Below are 26,460 nucleotides of genomic sequence, written 5' to 3'. Positions count from 1 at the left end.
ACAGTTAGCTGGTGGAGCTCTTTGCCAGGGGATGTTGGGGAAAGCCAAAACTATAACAGGATTCCAATAAGAATTAGATATGTTCATGGAGGATAGATCCATCATAGCCAGGGTGGGCAGGGTTCCAACAGCATGTTCTATGTGTTCCTAGCCTTTGTTTGCCAGAGGCTGGGAGTGGGAGACAGGGGATGACTCACTGGATGATTGCCAGTTCTGTTCATTCCCTCTGAAGCACCTGGCATTGGTCACTGTTGGAAGACAGGATACTGAGCTAGATATACCATTGGTCTTACCCAGTATGGTCATTCTGTTCCTATTTAGAACTCAGATGTATCTGCTTCCCCCCTGTCCACGCTGTAACCCACTAGACCCCACTCCCCTCCCAGAGCTGAGATAGATCCCAGGAGTCCTGATGGAGTCTCTCTTTCTACAGAGTTAGTAACAAAGTGAGAATATACATTAAAATTTGAACTAACTAGTGTCTCTTAAGTGACTTGCCACAAGATGTCAGAATGTCTTGTGGGGGCCCCGGATGATTGAGATATAAAAGGAGCACTTAAAGATGATAAAGTCATTGCGGAGAAACTAAATGAATTCTTTGCATTTGTTTTCACGGCTGAGGATGTTAGGGAGATTCCCAAACCTAAGCCGTCCTTTGTAGGTGACAAATCATAGAATCATAGAATCATAGAATATCAGGGTTGGAAGGGATCCCTGAAGGTCATCTAGTCCAACCCCCTGCTCGAAGCAGGACCAATTCCCAGTTAAATCATCCCAGCCAGGGCTTTGTCAAGCCTGACCTTAAAAACTTCCAAGGAAGGAGATTCCACCACCTCCCTAGGCAACGCATTCCAGTGTTTCACCACCCTCTTAGTGAAAAAGTTTTTCCTAATATCCAATCTAAACCTCCCCCACTGCAACTTGAGGCCATTACTCCTCGTTCTGTCATCTGCTACCATTGAGAACAGTCTAGAGCCATCCTCTTTGGAACCCCCTTTCAGGTAGTTGAAAGCAGCTATCAAATCCCCCCTCATTCTTCTCTTCTGCAGGCTAAACAATCCCAGCTCCCTCAGCCTCTCCTCATAAGTCATGTGTTCTAGACCCCTAATCATTTTTGTTGCCCTTCGCTGGACTCTCTCCAATTTATCCACATCCTTCTTGTAGTGTGGGGCCCAAAACTGGACACAGTACTCCAGATGAGGCCTCACCAATGTCGAATAGAGGGGGACGATCACGTCCCTCGATCTGCTCGCTATGCCCCTACTTATACATCCCAAAATGCCATTGGCCTTCTTGGCAACAAGGGCACACTGCTGACTCATATCCAGCTTCTCGTCCACTGTCACCCCTAGGTCCTTTTCCGCAGAACTGCTGCCTAGCCATTCGGTCCCTAGTCTGTAGCGGTGCATTGGATTCTTCCGTCCTAAGTGCAGGACCCTGCACTTATCCTTATTGAACCTCATCAGATTTCTTTTGGCCCAATCCTCCAATTTGTCTAGGTCCTTCTGTATCCTATCCCTCCCCTCCAGCGTATCTACCACTCCTCCCAGTTTAGTATCGTCCGCAAATTTGCTGAGAGTGCAATCCACACCATCCTCCAGATCATTTATGAAGATATTGAACAAAACCGGCCCCAGGACTGACCCCTGGGGCACTCCACTTGACACCGGCTGCCAACTAGACATGGAGCCATTGATCACTACCCGTTGAGCCCGACAATCTAGCCAGCTTTCTACCCACCCTATAGTGCATTCATCCAGCCCATACTTCCTTAACTTGCTGACAAGAATACTGTGGGAGACCGTGTCAAAAGCTTTGCTAAAGTCAAGAAACAATACATCCACTGCTTTCCCTTCATCCACAGAACCAGTAATCTCATGATAAAAGGCGATTAGATTAGTCAGGCATGACCTTCCCTTGGTGAATCCATGCTGGCTGTTCCTGATCACTTTCCTCTCATGCAAGTACTTCAAGATTGATTCTTTGAGGACCTGCTCCATGATTTTTCCAGGGACTGAGGTGAGGCTGACTGGCCTGTAGTTCCCAGGATCCTCCTTCTTCCCTTTTTTAAAGATTGGCACTACATTAGCCTTTTTCCAGTCATCCGGGACTTCCCCGGTTCGCCACGAGTTTTCAAAGATAATGGCCAATGGCTCTGCAATCACAGCCGCCAATTCCTTCAGCACTCTCGGATGCAACTCGTCCGGCCCCATGGACTTGTGCACGTCCAGCTTTTCTAAATAGTCCCTAACCACCTCTATCTCCACAGAGGGCTGGCCATCTCTTCCCCATTTTGTGATGTCCAGCGTAGCAGTCTGGGAGCTGACCTTGTTAGTGAAAACAGAGGCAAAAAAAGCATTGAGTACATTAGCTTTTTCCACATCCTCTGTCACTAGGTTGCCTCCCTCATTCAGTAAGGGGCCCACACTTTCCTTGGCTTTCTTCTTGTTGCCAACATACCTGAAGAAACCCTTCTTGTTACTCTTGACATCTCTCGCTAGCTGCAGCTCCAGGTGCGATTTGGCCCTCCTGATTTCATTCCTACATGCCCGAGCAATATTTTTATACTTTTCCCTAATCTAAGGAATCTAAGGGATTGTCACAGATTGAAGTGTCATTAGAGGAGGTTTTGGAATTAATTGATAAACTTAACAGTAACAAGTCACCAGGACCAGATGGCATTCACCCAAGAGTTCTGAAAGAACTCAAATGTGAAATTGCGGAACTATTAACTATGGTTTTTAACCTGTTCTTTAAATCAGCTTCTGTACCCAATGACTGGAAGGTAGCTAAAGTAACGCCAATATTTAAAAGAGGCTCTAGAGGTGATCCCGGCAATTACAGACAGGTAAGTCTAACGTCAGTACCAGGCAAATTAGTTAAAACAATAGTAAAGAATAAAATTTTCAGACACATAGAAGAACATAAATTGTTGGGCAAAAGTCAACATGGTTTCTGTAAAGGGAAATCATGTCTTACTAATCTTTTAGAGTTCTTTGAAGGAGTCAACAAACATATGGACAAGAGGGATCTAGTGTACTTAGATTTCCAGAAAGCCTTTGACAAGGTCCCTCACCAAAGGCTCTTGCGTGAATTAAGTTGTCATGGGATAAGAGGGAAGATTCTGTCATGGATTGAGAACTGGTTAAAAGACAGGAAACAAAGGGTAGAAATAAATGGTAAATTTTCAGAATGGAGAGGGATAGCTAGTAGTGTTCCCCAAGGGTCAGTCAACCAATCCTATTCAATTTATTCACAAACCATCTGGAGAAAGGGGTAAACAGTGAGGTGGCAAAGTTTGCAGATGATACTAAACTGCTCAAGATAGTTAAGACCAAAGCAGACTGTGAAGAACTTCAAAAAGATCTCACAAAACTAAGTGATTGGGCAACAAAATGGCAAATGAAATTTAATGTGGATAAACCTAAAGTAATGCACATTGGAAAAAATAACCGCAACTATACATACAATATGATGGGGGCTAATTTAGCTACAGCTAATTAGGAAAGAGATCTTGGAGTCATCATGGATAGTTCTCTAAAAAGATCCACTCAATATGCAGCGGCAGTCAAAAAAGCGAACAGAAAGTTGGGAATCATTAAGAAAGGGGTAGATAATAAGACAGAAAATATCACGTTGCCCTTATATAAATCCATGGTACGCCCACATCTTGAAAAATGCCTAGAGATGTGGTCTCCTCATCTCAAAAAAGATATACTGGCATTAGAAAAGGTTCAGAGAAGGGCAACTAAAATGATGAGAGGTTTGGAACGGGTCCCATATGAGGAGAGATTAAAGAGGCTAGGACTTTTCAGCTTGGAAAAGAGGAGACTAAGGGGGGATATGATAGAGGTATATAAAATCATGAGTGGTGTGGAGAAAGTGAATAAGGAAAAGTTATTTATTTGTTCCCATAATATAAGAACTAGGGGTGACCAAATGAAATTAATGGGCAGCAGGTTTAAAGCAAATAAAAGGAAATTCTTCACACAGCACACAGTCAACCTGTGGAACTCCTTGTTTGAGAAGGTTGTGAAGGCTAGGACTATAACAGGGTTTACAAGAGAACTAGATAAATTGATGGAGGTTAAGTCCATTAATGGCTATTAGCCAGGATGGGTAAAGAATGGTGTCCCTAGCCTCTGTTTGTGAGAGGGTGGAGATGGATGGCAGGAGAGAGATCACTTGATTATTACCTGTTAGGTTCACTCCCTCTGGGGCACCTGGCATTGGCCACTGTCGGCAGACAGGATACTGGGCTGAATGGACCTTTGGTCTGACCCAGTATGGCCATTCTTATGTTCTTGTGTTTTTATGTTAGTATTAGAGCTGAGTGGGTCTAATATTTATTTAATTTTCTTTCTTTCATATAGGAATTAGATACAGTGCTCCTGTCAGCTAATTGCTAAGTTATCTGGCAAAAAATTAGAGTTTTCATTGCTTCCCACCACAAATCTGAAATGGTGCGTTGTCCCTCTCCCGTGTGAACCCACTCCCAGCCCTCCCTGACTCCACTGCCACCTGCCCGCATATAGCTGGCCCGAGGCCCCCCTTTCTGTCCCGTGCCAGGCTGGCCTGAGCCCCCTGCTGCCCACCCGAGACCCACCCACGTATGGGACTAGCCTGAGCCCCCCCTGCCACCTGCCTGAGCAGGGCTGGCCTGAGGACCCCTCTACTCCCTGCACGTGGGCCAGCCCAAGAACCCAGGCTGCCTGCCCATGTGGGGCTGGCCTGGCGTGATCCGCTCTCCCAAACCCTCGCTCCCTTGCAGGGCTGGCATTGCCACTTGCCCCTCCCTGCAAGTTCTTTTGTGTCCCACTAGGGGTCGCACCCCACTTTTTGGGCAAAACTGTGCAGTTGTCCAGTTTGTTCTTGCCAATTGATGATCAGTTGGCAAGAGAAAATGGGACAAATGCCCAGTTTTGCCAAAAAAAGTCAGAATGGCTGGGACAGGGCTTAAAGACGAGATTGTCCCAGCCAAAATGGGACATGTGGTCACCCTAGCTGAGTGGCCATTCTGTGGCAGGAAAGGGGGCAGGGCAAAAAATCTACATTTTAGCAAAGTCACAGTATGGAGTTCCCTTCCACACAGATGGCCTGTTGCATGCTCCCAGCTGGAAATGCTTCTCAAAGGGTGGATAGGACTATAAAAAGAAGTCCTATCCTCCTCCCCGCCCACCTATCACATTCATGGCACCCGTGGAAACAAAGGAAGCATTCACTGTACTTTCGGAGAAGGGGTCCTGAGCTAAAAAGTTTGATCGGTAAGACTGCTGAAAGCATGTGGTAAGAAAACTTTGCTTTGAATTTAACATAGTTTGTTAAGTTAGGCACCAGTTGCATTTTATCTTTATTTTCCTTGTAACCATTTGTTTATACTGCATTACTGGTACCCACTTAAAATCTCTGTCTTTGTAGTTTATAAACCTGTTGTATTGTTTTGTCTAGTCCAGTGTGTTTAAATTGAATTGTCTGGGCAACTCCATTTGGAGTGACAAGTTGTGTACATACTATTTCTATTAAAGAAACATTGGACCTAATGTAATTTGTATAGTCCAGGAGAGGGCTGGGCAGTACAGGACATGCCTTTTTGGGGGGAAATCTAAGACTGGGGGTCACCCTACAGTATAACTAAGGCTGGTGAGAGTCAAAGTGTAACTCAGATGTGGCTGGCAGGTGGGTGTTACACACAGACACTCAGGATGTGGCTTGAATGCTGGAAGGCTGTTTTGGAGTATGGGCTGCTGCTGTCATGTGTTGAGTTCAATATGTGGTTAGAGGGAATCCAGTCATTTCAGATTGGGGGAGGCAGCTTTGTGATTCTAGGGGCTACTTTAAGCACCTAAATCTCTAGTTTTTTAGTAGATAATAACGTAGAAATTAGCTGACAGGAGCACTGTATCTAATTCCTATATCAAGAAAGAAAAAAATATATACAGACACCAGCTGAAGCCATAGTTTAAATTTATATGCAAATGTAGAACAATGAGGAGCTAATACAGCAAAATATCCCCAATCCCAAGCTTTGAGGTTTTGGAGCCATAGCATAGATAACAGAAACACAAGTTTGATACTTTGTATACTGTCTTTAGTAGAGATAAATAAAAACAAATAAAATCTGCTTACCCTTGCAATTGTTTTTTTTTTTAAGAACGTAAGAACGGCCAGACTGGGTCAGAATGGTCCAACTAGCCCAGTATCCTGTCTTCCGACAGTGGCCAGTGCCAGGTGCCCCAGAGGGGATGAACAGAACAGGTAACCATCAAGGGATCCACCTCCTGTTGCCCATTCCCAGGTTCTGGCAAACAGAGACTAGGGACGCTTCAGAGCATGTTTTTACATCCCTGCCCATCCTGGCTAAAATGTTTTATGTTCCAAACTGTGAAGAGGAGAATCCGACAGTAAATTTGTTCCAGAAATGTTTAACAGGAAATAAATTATTGAAAACAAACAAACAAATAAACAAACAAAAAAACACTCCAGGTATGAGTAAAACAATAGATAATGCCAGGGTCTCATCTTGGCAAAATTGTCAATAGCCTTGTTGATATCCAGGTGTTTTGAAGATAAAATGACCAAGTCACTTAAGTGCCTATCTCTCATTGTGGATCTTAAGTGGTCCTTCACTCTCTTGAGCACAGAGAAGAACCTCTTATTTGATGCTGTAGAAACTGGAAGGCTCAACACAATATCTACAATGAATATCAAAGACTAATAACCCTTGGTAAGTCATTGAGAACATTCCAGAATTCAGAAATTGAAGTCAAGTCTTTCATGCAGTGCGATTCTTGGCAACTTTGGCTTCTGCATCCTGGTCAACAAAATTGGTGCCTGTTGATCTATAGTGATCTGCAATTTTTTTTTCAGTTTCTCATAATCAAGAAAATGTTCACTCTTTGGGTCACAAGCAATTAGTGAGGAAAACAAACTGGAGTTAGAGGTGAATCGTCTATCAAGCTCAGCAAGAACTGTGGCCAGAACAGGATAGTAGAAATCAGATTTTATAGATTCTTGCATGCTGTTGAGAACATCACGTGTCGGTGACTGACCCAGTGTACTAGAAACAAAAAAACAAGGCCAGCTTGGAGGACATTTTGTTAGGTCTTCTTGCCATTTTGTTTTGCTGTGCTCAGGAGTTGTGACTGCCTGACCCGGAATAGCAATTTCAAGTTCCTTGGCAATGATTTCATCTGTATCACAAAGCTCCTTCCATTTGCTTTCAGATGTCCTCATTTCTTGAAGAGCAGCAATATTGCTTGCTACCAATTCCATGGCACTTGATAAATTCAGGTTTTCATTTTGTAGTTCTTCTGAAGCTCTATTCAAAATCTTGAATATTCTTTCCAAAACCAAGAGCCTCAACAGATGTTCTTTGGCCTTGCCATCTAGCTGATGGTCCATCAGCTCTCTGAACTGGAACGTCTTCCAGTGTTTCCACTACAGTGCCATATTGTGCATGCAGTTTTTGGAGGGAGTCATACCAGCACTACCAGTGAGTTTCACATAATCTACCGCAGTGCTCGACCTCTGGCTCTATCCCAGGCCCCACCTCCACTCCACCCCTTCCCCCAGGGCCCCACCTGCCCAGCATCTTCCCGCCCCCGCCCACACTGCCCCCAGCCCGCCCTACCCCACCTCTTCCCGTCCCCGCTCCATCCCTGCCCCACCTTTTCCCACCCAGTTCCCACCCCCTCCCTTGATTGCACTGTGTCCTCACTCCTCTCCCCTCCCTCCCTGCCCCCTGCACAGCGCAAAATAGCTGTTTGCAGTGGGCGGGAGGGGGAGGCACTGATCCGTGGGGCCTGCCAGCGGGCAAGAGGTGCTGAGGGGGAGCTGATGGGGGGCTGCCGGTGGGTGCTTAGCACCCACCATTTTTTCCCCAGGAGTGCTCCAGCCCTGGAGCACCCATGGAGTCGGTGCCTATGTAACCTATCTAGCTCAAGAACCTTCTGGCCTGGCTCCTGCTGTGCCTTAACAAACAGTTCATGGCACCTTTGAAGATGTATAGTTCCTGAGCAAATGCAAGATTAAGCTTGAGAGCATGGCAGTGCACATAAGTGGCATGTGTAATCCTTTCCTCAATTCGAGTTTATACTCCTTTTAAATGCCCACTCAATATCAAAGCACTGGGCAACAATGTAATTAATATTCAAATACTGTAGTTCTTCAATAATCATTTTTGAAACAGATTCGGCATTTAGATTTTCGGCATGTGGAAGCAGCCCAGAGCTCTTTCCTGAATGATTTCTTTTTGGTGGTAGCATAAAAGGAGATACAGTTGTTCTTTTTTTGATGCATCTTTACTTTCATCAGCAAGGACAGAAAAATATTTAGCATGTCTTTTTTACTGCTGTCACTTAGGGTGTGTCTACACAGCAAAAGCTGTGCGTGGGCTAATCTGTCCAAGCTAACTTGAATCCAGATAGCATGAGTAACAATAGAAGTGAAGACAGCACAGCCAGGCTTCAGCGTGGGTAGTGCAAGTCTCATATGGACTTCGTATTGGCTTGCTAGCCCATTCTGAAGCCTGTGAGTTGAACTTCTGTTCTGTATGCGGAGATGGGAGTAAATTTTATTTAAGAGTCTGCATGTTTCCTGTTTTGGTTTATTCTTATAATTTAGATCCTCAATACATTAGCCCCCACTTCATCTCTAACCACTCGGCCCTGGCCAAACCATCATTTGTCATGAAAAAAAGTCAATGATTACAGTAAAAGGAAATCACATAACAGTAAATCATTTCCCGAGTCACTAAAACACAGATCTCTATTTTAACTTCAGTATGAAATGTGTGGTTTACTGACTTTCATAAACTCATTTTTGTAGTTAATATTTTTTATTGTACATTAAAACTGTGGATTACATTTGTAACCACACAGATCAGTTTAACTTACGTTTATCAACTAGCATTATAGGAAAGTCATTTTACACCAGCTTAGACATCTTTGCCAGGAACTAGGTGTCTATTGTAAATCTCAGATGAGATCCAGAACAATGGCATAGTGGTTAGACTGTGTTTAAAAACGAACCTTCATTTTTAAATTAATTTTAATTCATTTCAGTTTGTCTCCTTTTAACTCATGCTTAAAGATTAACATAATATGTTGTAATTTTACATTTACTTAAACATTTAATTTATTATATAACATTTAAATATTGCTTTCCCATAGATACTCGTCCTCTAACTCCAGATTAAATTTGATTAATTAACGAGCAGGATTTTTGAAATTCATGCCCTTGCTTAATCCTGAAAGCCAAATTGAGTTTTTTTTCCTGCTTCTTTCATCTTCACCAGTAAAGCATTCAACAATTCTGTGGCTGTATGAGGTCAAACAGAATACAGCTTGCTTTCCTTGCCTGATATTGGTTCTGGCACCATTAAGAATATAAACATGTTTGTATCCATAAAATGACCAGATTTTATTTGAAACAGAGAAAGTTGATATATTTGACTGTGGTGATGTTTTTACAGATCCATTTTTCTGACCACAATTGGACTTTAAAGAAAAACTCACATTTATTTTTGTCCGGCTGGACATACAAGATATGCCAATGAACAATCTCATAATCCATCATCTAAGTCATTAGCTAGGAGAGTGTGCAGTCTTGAGGGCACAGTATCAGAATGGGGATCAGGGCTGAGATACATTTCCAGCTCTAATAATAACGTCTTGTAGCAAGTCACTTAAGGGACACGGGTTAGGCTTAAAATTTTAATGTTCCTGCCCTACAGATCTAAATCTAATCCTTATAATTCCATATGGCAGGCAGGCAAGTACTATTATTCCCATTTGACAGCAATAGGAACTGAAGTTGAGTTGGTTGAGTTCAGGATCCTGACGCAGGGAAGAAAGGTAAGCAGCAGGATACGGACCCTGGACTTCAGGAAAGCAGACTTCGACTCCCTCAGGGAACGGATGGCCAGGATCCCCTGGGGGACTAACTTGAAGGGGAAAGGAGTCCAGGAGAGCTGGCTGTATTTCAAGGAATCCCTGTTGAGGTTACAGGGACAAACCATCCCGATGAGTCGAAAGAATAGTAAATATGGCAGGCGTCCGGCTTGGCTTAACGGTGAAATCCTAGCGGATCTTAAACATAAAAAAGAAGCTTACAAGAAGTGGAAGGTTGGACATATGACCAGGGAAGAGTATAAAAATATTGCTCGGGCATGTAGGAATGAAATCAGGAGGGCCAAATCGCACCTGGAGCTGCAGCTAGCGAGAGATGTCAAGAGTAACAAGAAGGGTTTCTTCAGGTATGTTGGCAACAAGAAGAAAGCCAAGGAAAGTGTGGGACCCTTACTGAATGAGGGAGGCAACCTAGTGACAGAGGATGTGGAAAAAGCTAATGTACTCAATGCTTTTTTTGCCTCTGTTTTCACTAACAAGGACAGCTCCCAGACTGCTACGCTGGACATCACAAAATGGGGAAGAGATGGCCAGCCCTCTGTGGAGATAGAGGTGGTTAGGGACTATTTAGAAAAGCTGGACGTGCACAAGTCCATGGGGCCGGACGAGTTGCATCCGAGAGTGCTGAAGGAATTGGCGGCTGTGATTGCAGAGCCATTGGCCATTATCTTTGAAAACTCGTGGCGAACCGGGGAAGTCCCGGATGACTGGAAAAAGGCTAATGTAGTGCCAATCTTTAAAAAAGGGAAGAAGGAGGATCCTGGGAACTACAGGCCAGTCAGCCTCACCTCAGTCCCTGGAAAAATCATGGAGCAGGTCCTCAAAGAATCAATCTTGAGGTACTTGCATGAAAGGAAAGTGATCAGGAACAGCCAGCATGGATTCACCAAGGGAAGGTCATGCCTGACTAATCTAATCGCCTTTTATCATGAGATTACTGGTTCTGTGGATGAAGGGAAAGCAGTGGATGTATTGTTTCTTGACTTTAGCAAAGCTTTTGACACGGTCTCCCACAGTATTCTTGTCAGCAAGTTAAGGAAGTATGGGCTGGATGAATGCACTATAGGGTGGGTAGAAAGCTGGCTAGATTGTCGGGCTCAACGGGTAGTGATCAATGGCTCCATGTCTAGTTGGCAGCCGGTGTCAAGTGGAGTGCCCCAGGGGTCGGTCCTGGGGCCGGTTTTGTTCAATATCTTCATAAATGATCTGGAGGATGGTGTGGATTGCACTCTCAGCAAATTTGCGGACGATACTAAACTGGGAGGAGTGGTAGATACGCTGGAGGGGAGGGATAGGATACAGAAGGACCTAGACAAATTGGAGGATTGGGCCAAAAGAAATCTGATGAGGTTCAATAAGAGGCCCTGGAGGTTTTTCGCCTAGAGGCCCTGGAGGTTTTTCGCCTAGAGGCCCTGGAGGTTTTTCGCCAGAGGCCCTGGAGGTTTTTCGCCTAGAGGCCCTGGAGGTTTTTCGCCTTCCTCTGTAGCATGGGGCACGGGTCACTTGCTGGAGGATTCTCTGCTCCTTGAGGTCTTTAAACTACAATTTGAGGACTTCAATAGCACAGATATAGGTGTGAGGTTTTTTTTTGTAGGAGTGGTGGGTGAAATTCTGTGGCCTGCGTTGTGCAGGAGGTCAGACTAGATGATCATAATGGTCCCTTCTGACCTAAATATCTATGAATCTATGAATAAGGATAAGTGCAGGGTCCTGCACTTAGGACGGAAGAATCCAATGCACCGCTACAGACTAGGGACCGAATGGCTAGGCAGCAGTTCTGCGGAAAAGGACCTAGGGGTGACAGTGGACGAGAAGCTGGATATGAGTCAGCAGTGTGCCCTTGTTGCCAAGAAGGCCAATGGCATTTTGGGATGTATACGTAGGGGCATAGCGAGCAGATCGAGGGACGTGATCGTCCCCCTCTATTCGACATTGGTGAGGCCTCATCTGGAGTACTGTGTCCAGTTTTGGGCCCCACACTACAAGAAGGATGTGGATAAATTGGAGAGAGTCCAGCGAAGGGCAACAAAAATGATTAGGGGTCTAGAACACATGACTTATGAGGAGAGGCTGAGGGAGCTGGGATTGTTTAGCCTGCAGAAGAGAAGAATGAGGGGGGATTTGATAGCTGCTTTCAACTACCTGAAAGGGGGTTCCAAAGAGGATGGCTCTAGACTGTTCTCAATGGTAGCAGATGACAGAACGAGGAGTAATGGCTTCAAGTTGCAGTGGGGGAGGTTTAGATTGGATATTAGGAAAAACTTTTTCACTAAGAGGGTGGTGAAACACTGGAATGCGTTGCCTAGGGAGGTGGTGGAATCTCCTTCCTTGGAAGTTTTTAAGGTCAGGCTTGACAAAGCCCTGGCTGGGATGATTTAACTGGGAATTGGTCCTGCTTCGAGCAGGGGGTTGGACTAGATGACCTTCAGGGGTCCCTTCCAACCCTGATATTCTATGATTCTATGATTCTATGATTCTATGAAGTAAAACGTCCAAACCCTGAATGATATATACAAACTCTAAATAATAAGGAAGACTCAATTTTTTTCTCAACTTTAAAATGTGGAATTTTCTTGGTGTTTGGTTTTAAATATTCTCCTGTGAGAACTGCAACTCAGTCACTGTAGTGATGTGTTTAAGAGCCTTCTGGAAAGTACTGTAACTAGCCTTTAAACAGAAATGAAAGTGACTTCACAGTGTTTCACTCCTGTTTAAAATCAATTTCTAGTCTATTATTTTTATCTGTAGTAGGATAACACCCCGAAAGCCCCAGGCAGGTGCAGTAGAGGACAGTAGTATGTTACTATTGGTTGGGAGAATTGTCACTCCATATTGTCTCAGCTGCTGATTGGTGGAAGCAGGTGAGGGGATGGAGTGGATGAGGTCGCACAGCGGAGGAAACTGACCACAGGAGCCATAGCCAGAGAACCCGGCTCCTGGAGGAGGGGACCTAGCTGTGCAGCGCTGACAACAAGAGTTCTGCCTGGGGACTGGGGCGTGCGCTGTGAGCAGACTTCCACTATGAAACTTAGGAAGGGGGGGAAGTGCCCCCCCTCATCCTTCCTAAATGGTGCCCCTGGAATCCAGCCTGACTCTCTCTCTTTGCACTTTGACACTGTGCTGAAGGTGTGTGTATGTGTGTGGGGGGATGCCTCTCCATGTGCTGCATGTCATAGCCAGGTCAGTACAGCCAGACCTAGTTTTCAGAGCCAGAGTCCACAATCACAAGACAGTAGTCAAGTCAGCTGGGTCAGGATACCAGGAGATCAGAAGCAGGAAACAAACTGAAGATCAGAACCACAGTCATGAACCAGAGTCAGGCTGGGTCAGGATACCAAACTGCCAAAGACAGGAGACAAAGTGAAAGTCAGGAACCACACATCAGATGCCAGGAATCAAGACAGATCAGAATGCAAGGAGATCAAGCCAAGGAAGCACATAGTTCAGAGCAGGATGGAGCCCAGTTGTTCATACAGCTTCCTGTGCCTGCTGCTGGCTTCAGTAGGGCCAGTGGGCCAATCAGCCACTCTGGGACTCTGCTCGTCAGACCTCGGGGCAGAGCCTCACACTGGAGCTGGGCTTCATGGGTCATAGGTAAACTATTGCTGACAGGTGGAGGGTTGGAGCATGGCTTCTCCCTTGACCCTGGCAGGAGTGGTTTGCCACCCATGGGCCATGACACTGGGTCTATAGGTGTTATGAAGGTGTCTGGCTTGGTTCAGTCTGTCTTATCTTTCCCCCCAGGAGTTAGTGAGCTCCTCCCCTAAGCCATTCCTCCAGGGGAGAGGGCTCAGAAACCATGGGGATGTGCTGGGTCACTAGATATGGATGGGTTGGTGGGGGAAGCCCTTTTCTCAACTTAGCTCCAGCCAATCTGTCAGCTCCCAGGTGTTCCCAATTCCAGTGGGTGCTGCTGTTTGGTGGCCTGGAGCTTACCTCTTTAGAATGTTCAGTGATTTTGACAAACTTTCCAGAAGACAGAAATTGAGAGAAGGGAAATGATGAATTGTAACACTTCATAACTCAGCTATATCTGAAGGCAATTTCACTAGATGAGAAAACACACATCTACAGGCTGAGGGGTATCCATAAGAACATACCATAACAACAGCCATACTGGGTCAGACCAAAGGTCCCATCTAGCCCAGTATCCTGTCTTCTGACAGCGGCCAATGCCAGGTGCTTCAGAGGGAATGAACAGAACAGGTAATCATCAAGTGATCCATCCCCTGTCTCCCATGCCCAGCTTCTGGCAAACAGAGGCTAGGGACTCCATCCCTGCCCATCCTGGCTAATAACCATTGATGGACCTATCCTCCATGAATTTATCTAGTTCTTTTTTGAACCCTGTTATAGTCTTGGCCTTCACAATACCTCTGGCAAGGAGTTCCACAGGTTGACTGTCCATTGTGTGAAGAAATACTCCCTTCTGTTTGTTTAAAACTTGCTGACTATTAATTTCATTTGGTGACCTCTAGTTCTTGTATTATGAGAAGGTGTAAATAACACTTCCTTACTTACTTTCTCCACATCCATCATGATTTTATAGAGCTCTATCATATCCCTCCTTTTTCATCTCTTTTCCAAGCTGAAAAGTCCCAGTCTTATTAATCTTTCCTCATATGGCAGCCATTCCATACCCCAATAATTTTTGTTGCCCTTTTCTATACCTTTTCCAATTCCAATATAGCTTTTCTGAGATGAGGCGACCACATCTGCACACAGTATTCAAGATGTGGGCATACCATGGATTTCTATAGAGGCAATATGATCTTTTCTGTCTTATTATCCATCCCCTTCCTATTCCATTTTGAATATCAAAGGCCAGCTACAAACAACAGAGCAGTGAGAGCTCCCCAAAGAAAAGTTCCCAAGAACCCTTTATGATGGAAAGAATTCAGCAGCCTAAATATAGGGAGAGCTGGTAGCAAACTTATCAGTTACTGTCACTCTCCTTGCAGAGTTAAGGTAATTGCTTCTCTCTGCAGCAGTATCTTAGAGTATGTCAACACTGTGATAAAAAACACAGGGCACTAAGTCTCAGAGCCTGGATCAGCTGACTTAAGCTTGTGGGGCTCAGGCTGTGGGGCTCTAAAATTGCAGTCTAGATATTTGGGCATGGGCTGGAACCTTGGCTCTGACTCCCCTGTCCTGGGGTCTCAAAGCCCAGACTCGAGCCCAAGCCTGAATGTCTGCACTGCAATTTCATAGCACCAGAGACTGAGCTCCATGAGCCCAAGTCAGCTGACCTGGGTTAGCCATGACCCTGCCGCAGGTCTCTTATTGCGATGTCCCCTTGCTTAGTCCCCAGCACTTGAGCAAGAATGCACCAGCCTGAACAGAGAGCAAGACAAGAAATAAATAGTGTTCATCGGAAGAAGCTGCTGAAGTTTTTCTCAGCTTCAAGTTTATTCCCAGAGAAGAAGATTTTTCCTGAACAAATTGCATTTTCATGTATATCCCAAGTGTTCAGGATATGTCAGTCATGGGGTGGGTTAATCAGCAGGGGTAAAGAGTCCGCAGCTGAAGATTCTAACTTCCTCTGCTGAAAAGTCAGTGTAAGCCATCAACAAGGGATGTCAATAGTACAAAGATAAAGGTGAATGTGGTGATAAAGAATAAGACAGAAATTTCAACTAAAATGGAGAAGGGCCAGCTTGAGATCACAGGTGTTAATTACAGAAAAGAAAGGTGCCATCAGACTAAGATTTCAGTGGGAGTTAAGCACCCTAAATACCTTTGAGGATCTGGGCCTGGGGAACTAGAACTGCTCACATATAAACTGTTCACAGGTTACAGCAGGACAAGGGGGAGGGATAGCTCAGTGGTTTGAGCATTGGCCCTGCTAAATCTAGGGTTGTGAGTTCAATCCTGGAGGGGGCCATTTAGGATCTAGGGCAAAAATTGGGGATTGGTCCTGCTTTGAGCAGGGGTTGGACTAGATGACCTCCTGAGGTCCCTTCTAACGCTGATATTCTATGAAGTTTTAGAAAAGAAATTTCCTGACCTCTTCAGTGCCTGAATCTTGAAACAGCTCGTTCTAGATCATTTCACAGGACAGGCCATTTTTGTCTTAATCCTAAATAACACGACAGTTGATTCAAAAAATAATTATAGTAGTTGTGGTGCTCAAAGAACTACAGAGAAAAAGGAAATTTAGTGGAAAGGGGGATTGTGGCAGGCAAAAGGTAGATTGACATTAAAAGAACAGAGGGATTTTGAAGAGCAGTTTGCCACACAGAAATACAAATAAAAAAGAAAAGTTTTAATCACAGCAGAAGCAGGAAGCCTGGGGGGAAACTGGTAGGTGCACAGGACCACCAAGAAGTAATGGAGTAATTATAGAGAATAAGAATTATTGCAGAAGAATTAAAGGATTTTTGCATTGAACTTTGTGACAGATATTGCAACTGCATGCAGTATCTTTGTAGAAACATATTGTATTAAGTTTATGAATGGTTTAGGTACCATTGTGGGCCAGGGATTGTATGTAACTTCAGGAGAGAAGTTACCAATGCTCCTTCAGGAATTGGAATCAGAGGGGAGTGATTAAGGCTAGTCACTGAAACTGTAAACAACTCTAGAGAGGTACCCCTCCCTGGGGTGACTTGTGTATAGTGGTTCAAACTGTGTTTTCCAGAGACCAACAGAAAAAGAAAGAGCCTGTGGTATGAAAAGGCTGAGTTAAAAATGACACATGCCCTCTTGATTCGGTAAATTGTCAGACCTTCTGTCAAGGATGGGAGGGGTGACTCTTGGTCCACTAAGGCCCCATAAAATTGATGGGTGACCTCTGGTAAGCTTTTAGCATGCATATAGAAACTTGTATTGTTTTAGTGTTTTCCCTGTAATGCTTTTGCCCTAAGAATAAATGTACTTTGTTTTGTGAAGGCTAGTTGGTAACTGCTGTACACTGTTATAGCCTCTGGAGAAAAGATAACCACGGTGCTGGCCCCCAGTAAGACCTTCTGGGAAATGACAGTAAGGTGCAGAGGGACTGCAAGTCTAAATCTCTGGTCTGGAGGGAGAGAGGAAGCCTGAAACCTTTAAGTGTGTGCCCTCAAGGAAGACCGAGAGGGCTGTCAAAGGTACCGTTAACTCTGAAACTGTGACAAACTTCACCACAAATACCTGTCCCAGCTGCATTCTACTGAGACAGTTCTATTCAGAGAGCATTTTCAGCAACTCAGGAGTTCAACAGAAGAGGTGATAGAGCAAACAAATATATTGAAAGAGCAACCATCACCAGAACCAGTTGGTACATCCAAGAGCTCTGGATGAAATATCTAAGCTTCTAACAAAATACGCAATTTCTCATAAAATCAGCTACTGTACCAGATAATTGTGTGGTACAAATATTTTATCTGTCTTTCAAAGAAGATATAGGAGATGACCACACGAATTTACAAACTAGGGAGGTTTACTCCAGTGCCAGGCAAACTATTTTGAAAAAATAAAGAGAGAATTTATGAAATATCTCAGTTAATATGATCTGACTGAGACAAACCTGCACAGTTTCTGTAAAGGAAAATCTTGTCTCTCCAATCAACCAGAATTTTTGGAGCTTTCAAGGAGCTTTTGACAAAGTCTCTCTCAAGAAGCTGTCAAGGAAAGCAAATAGTCATGGGATGAGAGATAAAGTTCTGTCATGGATCCCCCGCGATGCCAACTGGCAAAGGATTCACTGTTCGTAAGAGCAATTCCTGACAGGCCTGACAAACTCATTACACCTAACATGCAGCTTTCATAGTATTGATTCAAAATGGGTCATGTGAAGTGTGTAATAAACTCTTAGGTCATACTGATCTTCATAATCATTGAGAGATGTAAATAAGGATGATATTTAAAGTTTTATATATGTACTAAACATATGTTTTGAGATCTAAATCAAGGCAGGGATGACAAACAGGTTTTGAGTCAGAAAAAGGAAGCTGATTCACCTGTCTCTCTGTCTGCTGTGTAGATTAAGCATGAAAAACTAACAATGGCAGTCAAATCTGCATATGGTGCAAACAGGAGTATGTGAAGATGATTTGGAGCCAGCACACCAGGAAAGGAACCTTGGGGGTCATCTTGACTCTGGGGATAAACTCAATGGACTTTGAGGTATAAGAGGAAGGGGAAATGACAGCTTTTTGTCAATCACTGAGTAAGCAAGAAAGATAGTATTTTTTGCATTCATGAATGTTGGAGCTTAGCCATGTTGGTTAGTGAAGCTGGAAGATTGCTTTGGGTGAGAAACTGCTCTAGACAAGGATTTTAGCCTATTAAAGTTAAGTTTAGATTCTAAGAAGCACGTTAAACTTTTAGTTTGATATGTAATTATTTCTGTTATCCTTACTTGCCATCTTGCCAGCAGATTGAGGGCCATGATCGTTCCCCTCTATTCGACATTGGTGAGGCCTCATCTGGAGTACTGTGTCCAGTTTGAGGCTCCACACTACAAGAAGGATGTGAAAAAATTGGAAAACGTCCAGCGGAGGGCAACAAAAATGATTAGGGGATTGGAACACATGACTTATGAGGAGAGGCTGAGGGAACTGGGCTTGTGTAGTCTGCAGAAGAGAAGAATGAGGGGGGATTTGATAGCTGCTTTCAACTACCTGAAAGGGGATTCCAAAGATGATGGATCTAGACTTTTCTCAGTGGGAACAGATAACAGAACAAGGAGAAATGGTCTCAAGTTGCAGTGGGGGAGGTTTAGGATTGGATATTAGGAAAAACGTTTTCACTAGGAGGGTGGTGAAGCACTGGAATGGGTTACCTAGGGAGGTGGTGGAATCTCCTTCCTGAGAGGTTTTTAAGGTCAGGCTTTGACTCATTGTCTGTAGACAAAAAGTCTTAGAAATGCTGGATGCAGCCTTGCAGGTCTTCTGGCAGCCCTGAAGAAGTCAGAAAGGTTTCCTTTAAAAAAAAGTTAACTTTTATTAGCCACCATAGAATCATAGAATCATAGAATCATAGAATATCAGGGTCGGAAGGGACCCCTGAAGGTCATCTAGTCCAACCCCCTGCTCGAAGCAGGACCAATTCCCAGTTAAATCATCCCAGCCAGGGCTTTGTCAAGCCTGACCTTAAAAACTTCCAAGGAAGGAGATTCCACCACCTCCCTAGGCAACGCATTCCAGTGTTTCACCACCCTCTTAGTGAAAAAGTTTTTCCTAATATCTAATCTAAACCTCCCCCACTGCAACTTGAGGCCATTACTCCTCGTTCTGTCATCTGCTACCATTGAGAACAGTCTAGAGCCATCCTCTTTGGAACCCCCTTTCAGGTAGTTGAAAGCAGCTATCAAATCCCCCCTCATTCTTCTCTTCTGCAGGCTAAACAATCCCAGCTCCCTCAGCCTCTCCTCATAAGTCATGTGTTCTAGACCCCTAATCATTTTTGTTGCCCTTCGCTGGACTCTCTCCAATTTATCCACATCCTTCTTGTAGTGTGGGGCCCAAAACTGGACACAGTACTCCAGATGAGGCCTCACCAATGTCGAATAGAGGGGGACGATCACGTCCCTCGATCTGCTCGCTATGCCCCTACGTATACATCCCAAAATGCCATTGGCCTTCTTGGCAACAAGGGCACACTGCTGACTCATATCCAGCTTCTCGTCCACTGTCACCCCTAGGTCCTTTTCCGCAGAACTGCTGCCTAGCCATTCGGTCCCTAGTCTGTAGCGGTGCATTGGATTCTTCCGTCCTAAGTGCAGGACCCTGCACTTATCCTTATTGAACCTCATCAGATTTCTTTTGGCCCAATCCTCCAATTTGTCTAGGTCCTTCTGTATCCTATCCCTCCCCTCCAGCGTATCTACCACTCCTCCCAGTTTAGTATCATCCGCAAATTTGCTGAGAGTGCAATCCACACCATCCTCCAGATCATGAAGTGTTGTTTTAGCTGCGTTGATTCCATGATATTAGAGAGACAAGGAGGGTGAGGTATTACCAAAAGTTTGTCCAATAAAAGATATTTACCTTGTCTCTCTGTACATCACTGTGTATTTTCAATGCCCAGCGCTGGGTGTGGTATGGCTGTGAGTGCCTAGAAGTGTTTGTATCTAATGATTCCATCATTTAAAAAAAATTGCATTTCACTAAGTAAGCCAAAGTTAATAATGCAAAATATTTCCTGCTAAAGTATTTGTTATGTTGAGAACATTTTGTTTCTATTTCATGTGTCACAAATACCACTATGTAGCTTTCCTTTATGCTCCAAGGCTGTTTTAATTGTATTTATTAAATCTAATTTAATCATTTTTTATAAAATCACATTCCATTATTTGAAAGCACACTAAACTAGGATACGTGTTTGGAATCCTGTATATAGGTACCTTAATTCTGAAAGAGGTACAGGTTCCACTTAGCATCTGTATTCTTGGTCCCTTTGATGACTACATGAGGTTTGCCAACACTGTGAAAACAATTTCAGTGCAGTCTCACAATAACTTCACTGTAGTTTTCGCCTAGGTTACAATTATTATTTTAAAATGTTCCCCCTTACATGGTTTTAATGATCTAGGTTGCAGATGTATTAGATATATTAAAAATGTTTTCTCTATTTGGGGATTGGTCCTGCTTTGAGCAAGGGGTTGGACTAGATGACCTCCTGAGGTCCCTTCCAACCCTGATATTCTATGATTCTATGATTCTATTCATTAGATAATCCATTAGAGGATTATCATAAATATAAACGAAACAGTATATTTTGACCATGCAAGCATTTTCTTTCTGACTTTAAAATCAAGTATAATTTCTGGTTTGATATTAGACAATTGATGCAAAAGTTATTTCAGTGACCCCAGTCCCCAGGTTCCTGTAGTTACAGTTCCTGTGGTTATCCTGAGGTGCGAAAGCTAAGCAAAGAGAGGCACCTGGTTAGAATGTTTCTGGCTGCAGCCACTACATCTATCTTATCACTTTGGTGGCAAAAACACATACCCTCTCTAGGTCCAGAATGAAAGAATTAAGAGAAATGGAGAATTAAGAGAAAGTGCCTGGATTAGCTAAACATCTGAGCTATACAGGGCGGGCGGTGGGGGGGACAGTGGGCTGAATGGGATGAACTGCTTCTTAAAAGAAATCATTGACAGAATTTCTACAGGAAGAGTGGTGTCAGCAGAAGGCAGGGTCATTGCATGGCTCACTGTCCCAGTTTCAAATAGAGCTTAGCGAATAATGGATTTTTTGGTGCAGGGACTGAAAAGCAAAAATCAATCAATCAATCAATCAATCAATCCAATTTGATTTCAACCAAAACTAATTTTTCTTAACTGTTTTTGTAGAAAAGAAAAACTAAAAAAGAATGGAACTGAATTGACCACATCATTTGATTCCTTACTTCCTTTTCATTTGGTCAGCCCTGAATTTTTTTGTTTTGATTTTTTTTCTTTTCAATTTGGCTGTTTTGGGGTGTTTTAATCCCTTTTCTGTGTTTTTTAAATTGGCCAATTCTGATTTTGACATGAAAAGATGAAATTATACATTTTGGAATGGTCAAAATGAAATATTTTCTCTTTTTCTAAATTACTTTTTCATTTTTTCTCAGCCAAAACTGTTTGCTGAATTTGTCCCAAATTTGCCAAAAGTTTCAGAGCATCAAAAATGTGTTTTTTGACAAAAAATGATTTTGTTGAAACAAATTTCACTGAGCTCTAGTTTACAAAGGCTTACAATGAAAATGGACATGACAGTCAAAGTGTGGGAGAAAAGACAGAGTATCATCCTTGTTGTATATTTGGGAAATGCCCTCATTCACACAGGAAATCTGTGTAGCTGTGTTTAGTGTTTGAAGAAGGGCTACAGCCATGTCGGTGCAATTCAGCACATCCCTGCAGAGTTTTAAGGCAAGTCTGCTGTAATTTTTGGTTAACTGAGCATTCAGTTTGAAAACAGCTCCTATAGTAGGAGTATGTAGCTCTCTATCATCTTCCTATGGCTTGGAGGCATTGTCCATCAGGATGACTAACATATTTTGTGTGCCATAGGGTTGCCAACTTTCTAATTGCAAAAAACCAAACACCCCTGCCCCACCCCTTCTCCAGGGTCCCACCCCGTGCTCGCTCCATTCCCCCTCCCTCCATCGCTCGCTTTCCTCCAACCTCACTCACTTTCACTGGGATGGGGCAGAGGATTAGGGTGCGGGGGTGGGGGTTCTGGCTGGGGGTGTGTGCTCTGGGGTGGGGCTGGGAATGAGAGGTTTGGGGTGCTGGAGGGGGCTCAGGACTGGGGAAGGGGGTCGGGGTGTGTGTAGGGGGGCTTGTGTGTGGGGTCCCGGCAGCACTTACTGCAGCTCCCAGGAAGTGGCCGCCAGGTCCCTGCAGCCCCTAGTCGCATAGGCGGCCAGGAAGGCTCTGCGCACTGCCCTCGCGGCCATAGGCACCGCCCCCACAGCTCCCATTGTTCGCAGTTTCTGGCCAATGGAAGCTGTGGAGCTGGGACTGAGGTGGGGGCAGTGCATGGAGCCTCCCTGGCCACCCGTGCACCTAGGAACCGCAGGGACCTGGTGGCCGCTTCCAGGAGCCATGCAGAGCCAGAGCAGGAAGGGAGCCTGCCTTAGCCCCAGCCTCTGATGCACCACCAACTGGACTTTTAATGGCCTGGACGGCAGTGCTGACTGGAGCAGCCAATGTAATCTCATTTGCATAGGCACACCCCTCCTGCCTAGATGGTCACTTTGGCTGCTGTAGGAGCCCCAGTTTCTTTGTTATTGGGGCAGGAAGAATAAACTGTTATTATCCTGATTATGTGAATCAAGGACAGTGGAACTGTACTAGGCCTTTTGTTATGATGGAGGGACTCACCATCAACTAAGCAGCGCTTGCTAGGCAAGGATCATGGGTTCCAAAACCCAGTGAATTGAGAGAGGCTGGGGGTAGGTATTATGCTTGGTGGTATGGGTCTCTGGTGAGGGCCTTACATGCCAATTCTCTTCTCCTCACTGTGGAATATCAGAGCTAGTTTTGATTCTACTTGGAGTCTAGTTACAGGCTGCTCAGCTGAGTTCACTTTGGGCCAATGGTGTACCAGCGCTGAGGCTCCCCTACTGCAAGCTGAAATCAGATCATTGTGTTAAGCAGTGGGGGGTGGGGGCCTGAAGGTATATTGCGGAGTGACTTGTGGGATGGTTGGAGTGGGTCACAGGATGGCTGGTGGAGCAGAGTGTAGCCCCATGGAGAGGTAGGACATTCTGCTTTGGTGTCTATAACCGCCCCCCATTTCCACCCAAGTTGGGAGGTAAAACTCTGCAGATAAACTTTTGAACTCTGGGGCTGCCCTGACCAGGGACAGAGACTTTTGGGTCGTTGGACTTTGGGTGATTTGGGTTCCTGGATTCAAGAACCAAAGGGAAAGGACAATCCCCAATTTGCTTGGGGTGGGTTTTTTTGCTCATGGGTTGTGTTATGAATCCTGTTGGTGGTGTTTCCCCAACATAATGCCACATTGTTTCTCTCTGTTATTAAAAGGCTTTTTGCTACACTCAGATTATGAGCTTGCAAGAGGGGATGTATTGCCTCTTGGAGGCGCCCAGCGGGGGTGGTATATATTTGTTCCAGGTCACTCGGTGGGGGCTCGAGCCGGTTTTGCGTTGTGTTATTGGAATGGAACCCCTAGATACTGAACCCGGCCCTTGTTGCTGCCAACTCTGACAGGCAGAAGGGTTACACACAGACCAACATGGGTACATGTGTTGGAAGTGTCAGACTGTGTGTGAACCTACATGGAGGCATACATTCTCCCACCCCTCCTCCAGGCTGTATATTCTGAGCAGCAGGCCTGCCCTGGTGCTTTGCAGTGAAATCGTACACCAGAAAGCACTGAAGGAGAAACACACTTAGAATGTTCTCTGGTCTGACACCACTGTTTCTTAAAGGGGCAGGAGCATGAAGGCTGCTCTGCACCTTTGGAAGAAAGCACCCACTAGTCCTGATGCTCCTCTCATTAACTCCACTGAGGCAGTGGAGTGACTCTTGATTTACACTGGTAAATGTTAAATGTTCATTTACACTTCACTGTTTACGGTTGCTGAAAGGAGCATCAACTCCATCAGTTCTCGCTCCTGTGGCTCCTATGGCAGTTATAGGAGCAATTAGCTGGGTTCACTTCCTTTTGTGCCCAGTTGGTAGGATGGTTCTGAAGAGATCAGGAGCCTCATACAGCCACTGTTTTATTCCAGTTTTACATTGGTGTAACTCCATTAAAACCTATGGCCTCACGGTGGTGTAAATCTGGAGTCACGAGGTGGGGAATGAGGCCCCAGGTCTCCAGCACTGGGAGGAAATTTGCTTAGAACTGACTCCTTCCTGCCTCTTCACCTGTGCAGAAGAGAAAGCACATTGAGTTCCAGCTGTGAAAGAGAGGATAAGATATTTGGGGGGGGGGGGGGGGGACGCCGGTGGAGATCTGAGGATTGTTCCTCAAGGTGTTGAGATACTTCAATGAGAAGAACACAGTGTTGTGCCATGCTGGAGCTGGTCTGAACAGCACAGTTAAAGCTGTTGCAGAGGTTTCTGTTTAACTGGAATTTTAAATCTTTATTTCATACAAATCTTAAGAATGGCAAATTTTAAGCACCTTTTGAACATTTCATGCTGGCTTGAAGAACAGCAGATTGATACAGGAAGAATAAGGAGAGTTGAAAATCATCCTTTTTGTTTTTCATTGGGTTGTCTCACCTTTTGTAAAACCCCTTTGCAAGGAATCTGAAATGCTCAGGGATCGATGGTTGGCTCCACTGATTGCTCCTCATGGGTCACTTTCAACAATGTCAGTTAGACATTGATAGTGTTTGCCATGAGTTTGTATCACCTCTGCTAACTGCTCTTTGTGTTCATCCTTCACCATGCTTCTTATTGACCAACGCCATGGGAACAATCCAGTCTAAGATGCTGCACACAGACTACATTTTAAAATAAATAGAGAGAGAGGTTATTCAAGCTCATTGCAGGCTCAGTTAGAAATAGAACCCTAAGGTGAAATCCTGACCTCCTTAAAGTTAGTGGGCATTTTGCCATTGACATCACTGGGGCCAGGATTTCACCCCGGTCTCTAATGTGGCAGATCAGGTCAAATCTTTCAGATTGATTGTTCTAGCTGTGGTTATCCTGTCTCTAAGCTTTTAGCTACACTCCTCTCCCAGAGGCAGGCTGTAACCTGGTTGCATTAAGGTCAGGCACAAATCAAGTATCTAATGCAACAGAGAATCTTACACAGTAATCATTTAATTAAATGAGGCCTTTTTCAAAAATAACGAAGACATCTATAGTATCTTGGGAATTAAATAGAACAATAACTGGGCATCTGGTGAAAACAACCTCCTCTATCTAAAAACAAGGTGCGCGTTGGGTAAGCTTTTACAGAATTCAAGGAAGAAAATTAGAACACAAGATTGTCTCTCAGGAGTTTTAAATCTAATTCCCACCTCTGCCATAGATTTCTTGTGTGACCTTGGGAGAGTCATGTAATCACTCAGCTCCACAAATCTACTTAGACTCCTAACTTCCACTGAAATCAAGGGATGTTAAGAGCCTAATTTGCTGTGTGGATCAGCTTTACTCTATACTGATTAGGTGTAAGCTGGAGCACTGTGTCCAGTTCTGGGTGCCACACTTCAAGAAAGATATGGACATAATTGGAGAAAGTCCAGAAAAGAGCAACAAAAATGATTAAAGGTTTGGAGGACATGACCTATGAGGGAAGACTGACAAAAAAATGGGTTTGTTTAATCTGGAGAAGAGAAGACTGAGCAGGGAAATGATAATAGTTTTCAAGTATGTAAAAGGATGTTATAAGGAGGAGAGTGAAAAATTGTTCTCCTTAACCTCTGAGGATAGGACAAGAAGCAATGGGCTTAAATTACAGCAAGGGTGATTTAGGATGGACATGAGGAAAAACTAACTTCTTGTCAGGGTAGCTAAGCACGGGAATAGTTTACCTAAGGAGGTTATGGAATCTCTATTACTGGAGGTTTTCGAGAACAGGTTAAACAAACACCTGTCAGGAGTGGTCTAGTTCACGGGTCGGCAACCTTCGGCACGTGGCCCATCAGGATAATTCGCTGGCAGGTCGCGAGACATTTTGTTTACGTTAACTGTCCGCAGGCACAGCCTCTCACAGCTCCCAGTGGCTGCGGTTCGCTTCCCGGAGCTCCCATTTGCCAACCCCCGGTCTAGTTATTCCTTAGTCCTGCCTTGAGTACAGGGGACAGGAGTACAGGGACGTGCGTTCATTTCTATGATTCTATGATCTGGGCCAAAGTGCCTTAGTTCCCCAGGTGTTAGAAGAGTATTTTTCCTGTCCAGTTAATTAATATTGACATTTACTCACAATGTACACATAAGTCATCTTTGGGCACGGCTGGTCAGAGGAACCAAAATGGTTCCTGCTAATGCAGCTGCACCAAGGAGCAGGAAAGAACCTTCCATTGCATAAGAGTTTCTACTTGAAAATCTTAATAATACAAAAGTTGAAAGTAAGCAAGAAAAGAGGTATTTATGAGTCATTTCTTAATACAGAGCAGATAGTCACAGGCATTTCCATGTTTATGTAGATGTCATTTG

General features: G+C 44.4%; 1 protein-coding gene across 1 annotated transcript in view; it reads left to right on the top strand.

Moving 5' to 3' along the window:
• LOC144268717 (C-type lectin domain family 2 member L-like) overlaps positions 1-18,838 on the top strand; it is a 63,933-nt gene extending 45,095 nt beyond the window's left edge. The window contains exon 6 of the mRNA XM_077823892.1: positions 17,872-18,838. Coding sequence (XP_077680018.1) covers positions 17,872-17,876 — 5 coding nt within the window. The 3' untranslated portion in view covers positions 17,877-18,838. The remainder of the gene's footprint in view (positions 1-17,871) is intronic.
• Positions 18,839-26,460: the final 7,622 nt, after the last annotated feature.

Source organism: Eretmochelys imbricata, chromosome 1, assembly GCF_965152235.1.
Source record: "Eretmochelys imbricata isolate rEreImb1 chromosome 1, rEreImb1.hap1, whole genome shotgun sequence".
Taxonomy (NCBI): Eukaryota; Metazoa; Chordata; order Testudines; family Cheloniidae; genus Eretmochelys; species Eretmochelys imbricata.
Note: the sequence above shows the minus strand (reverse complement) of the source record. Positions and strands in the feature narration are given on the sequence as shown.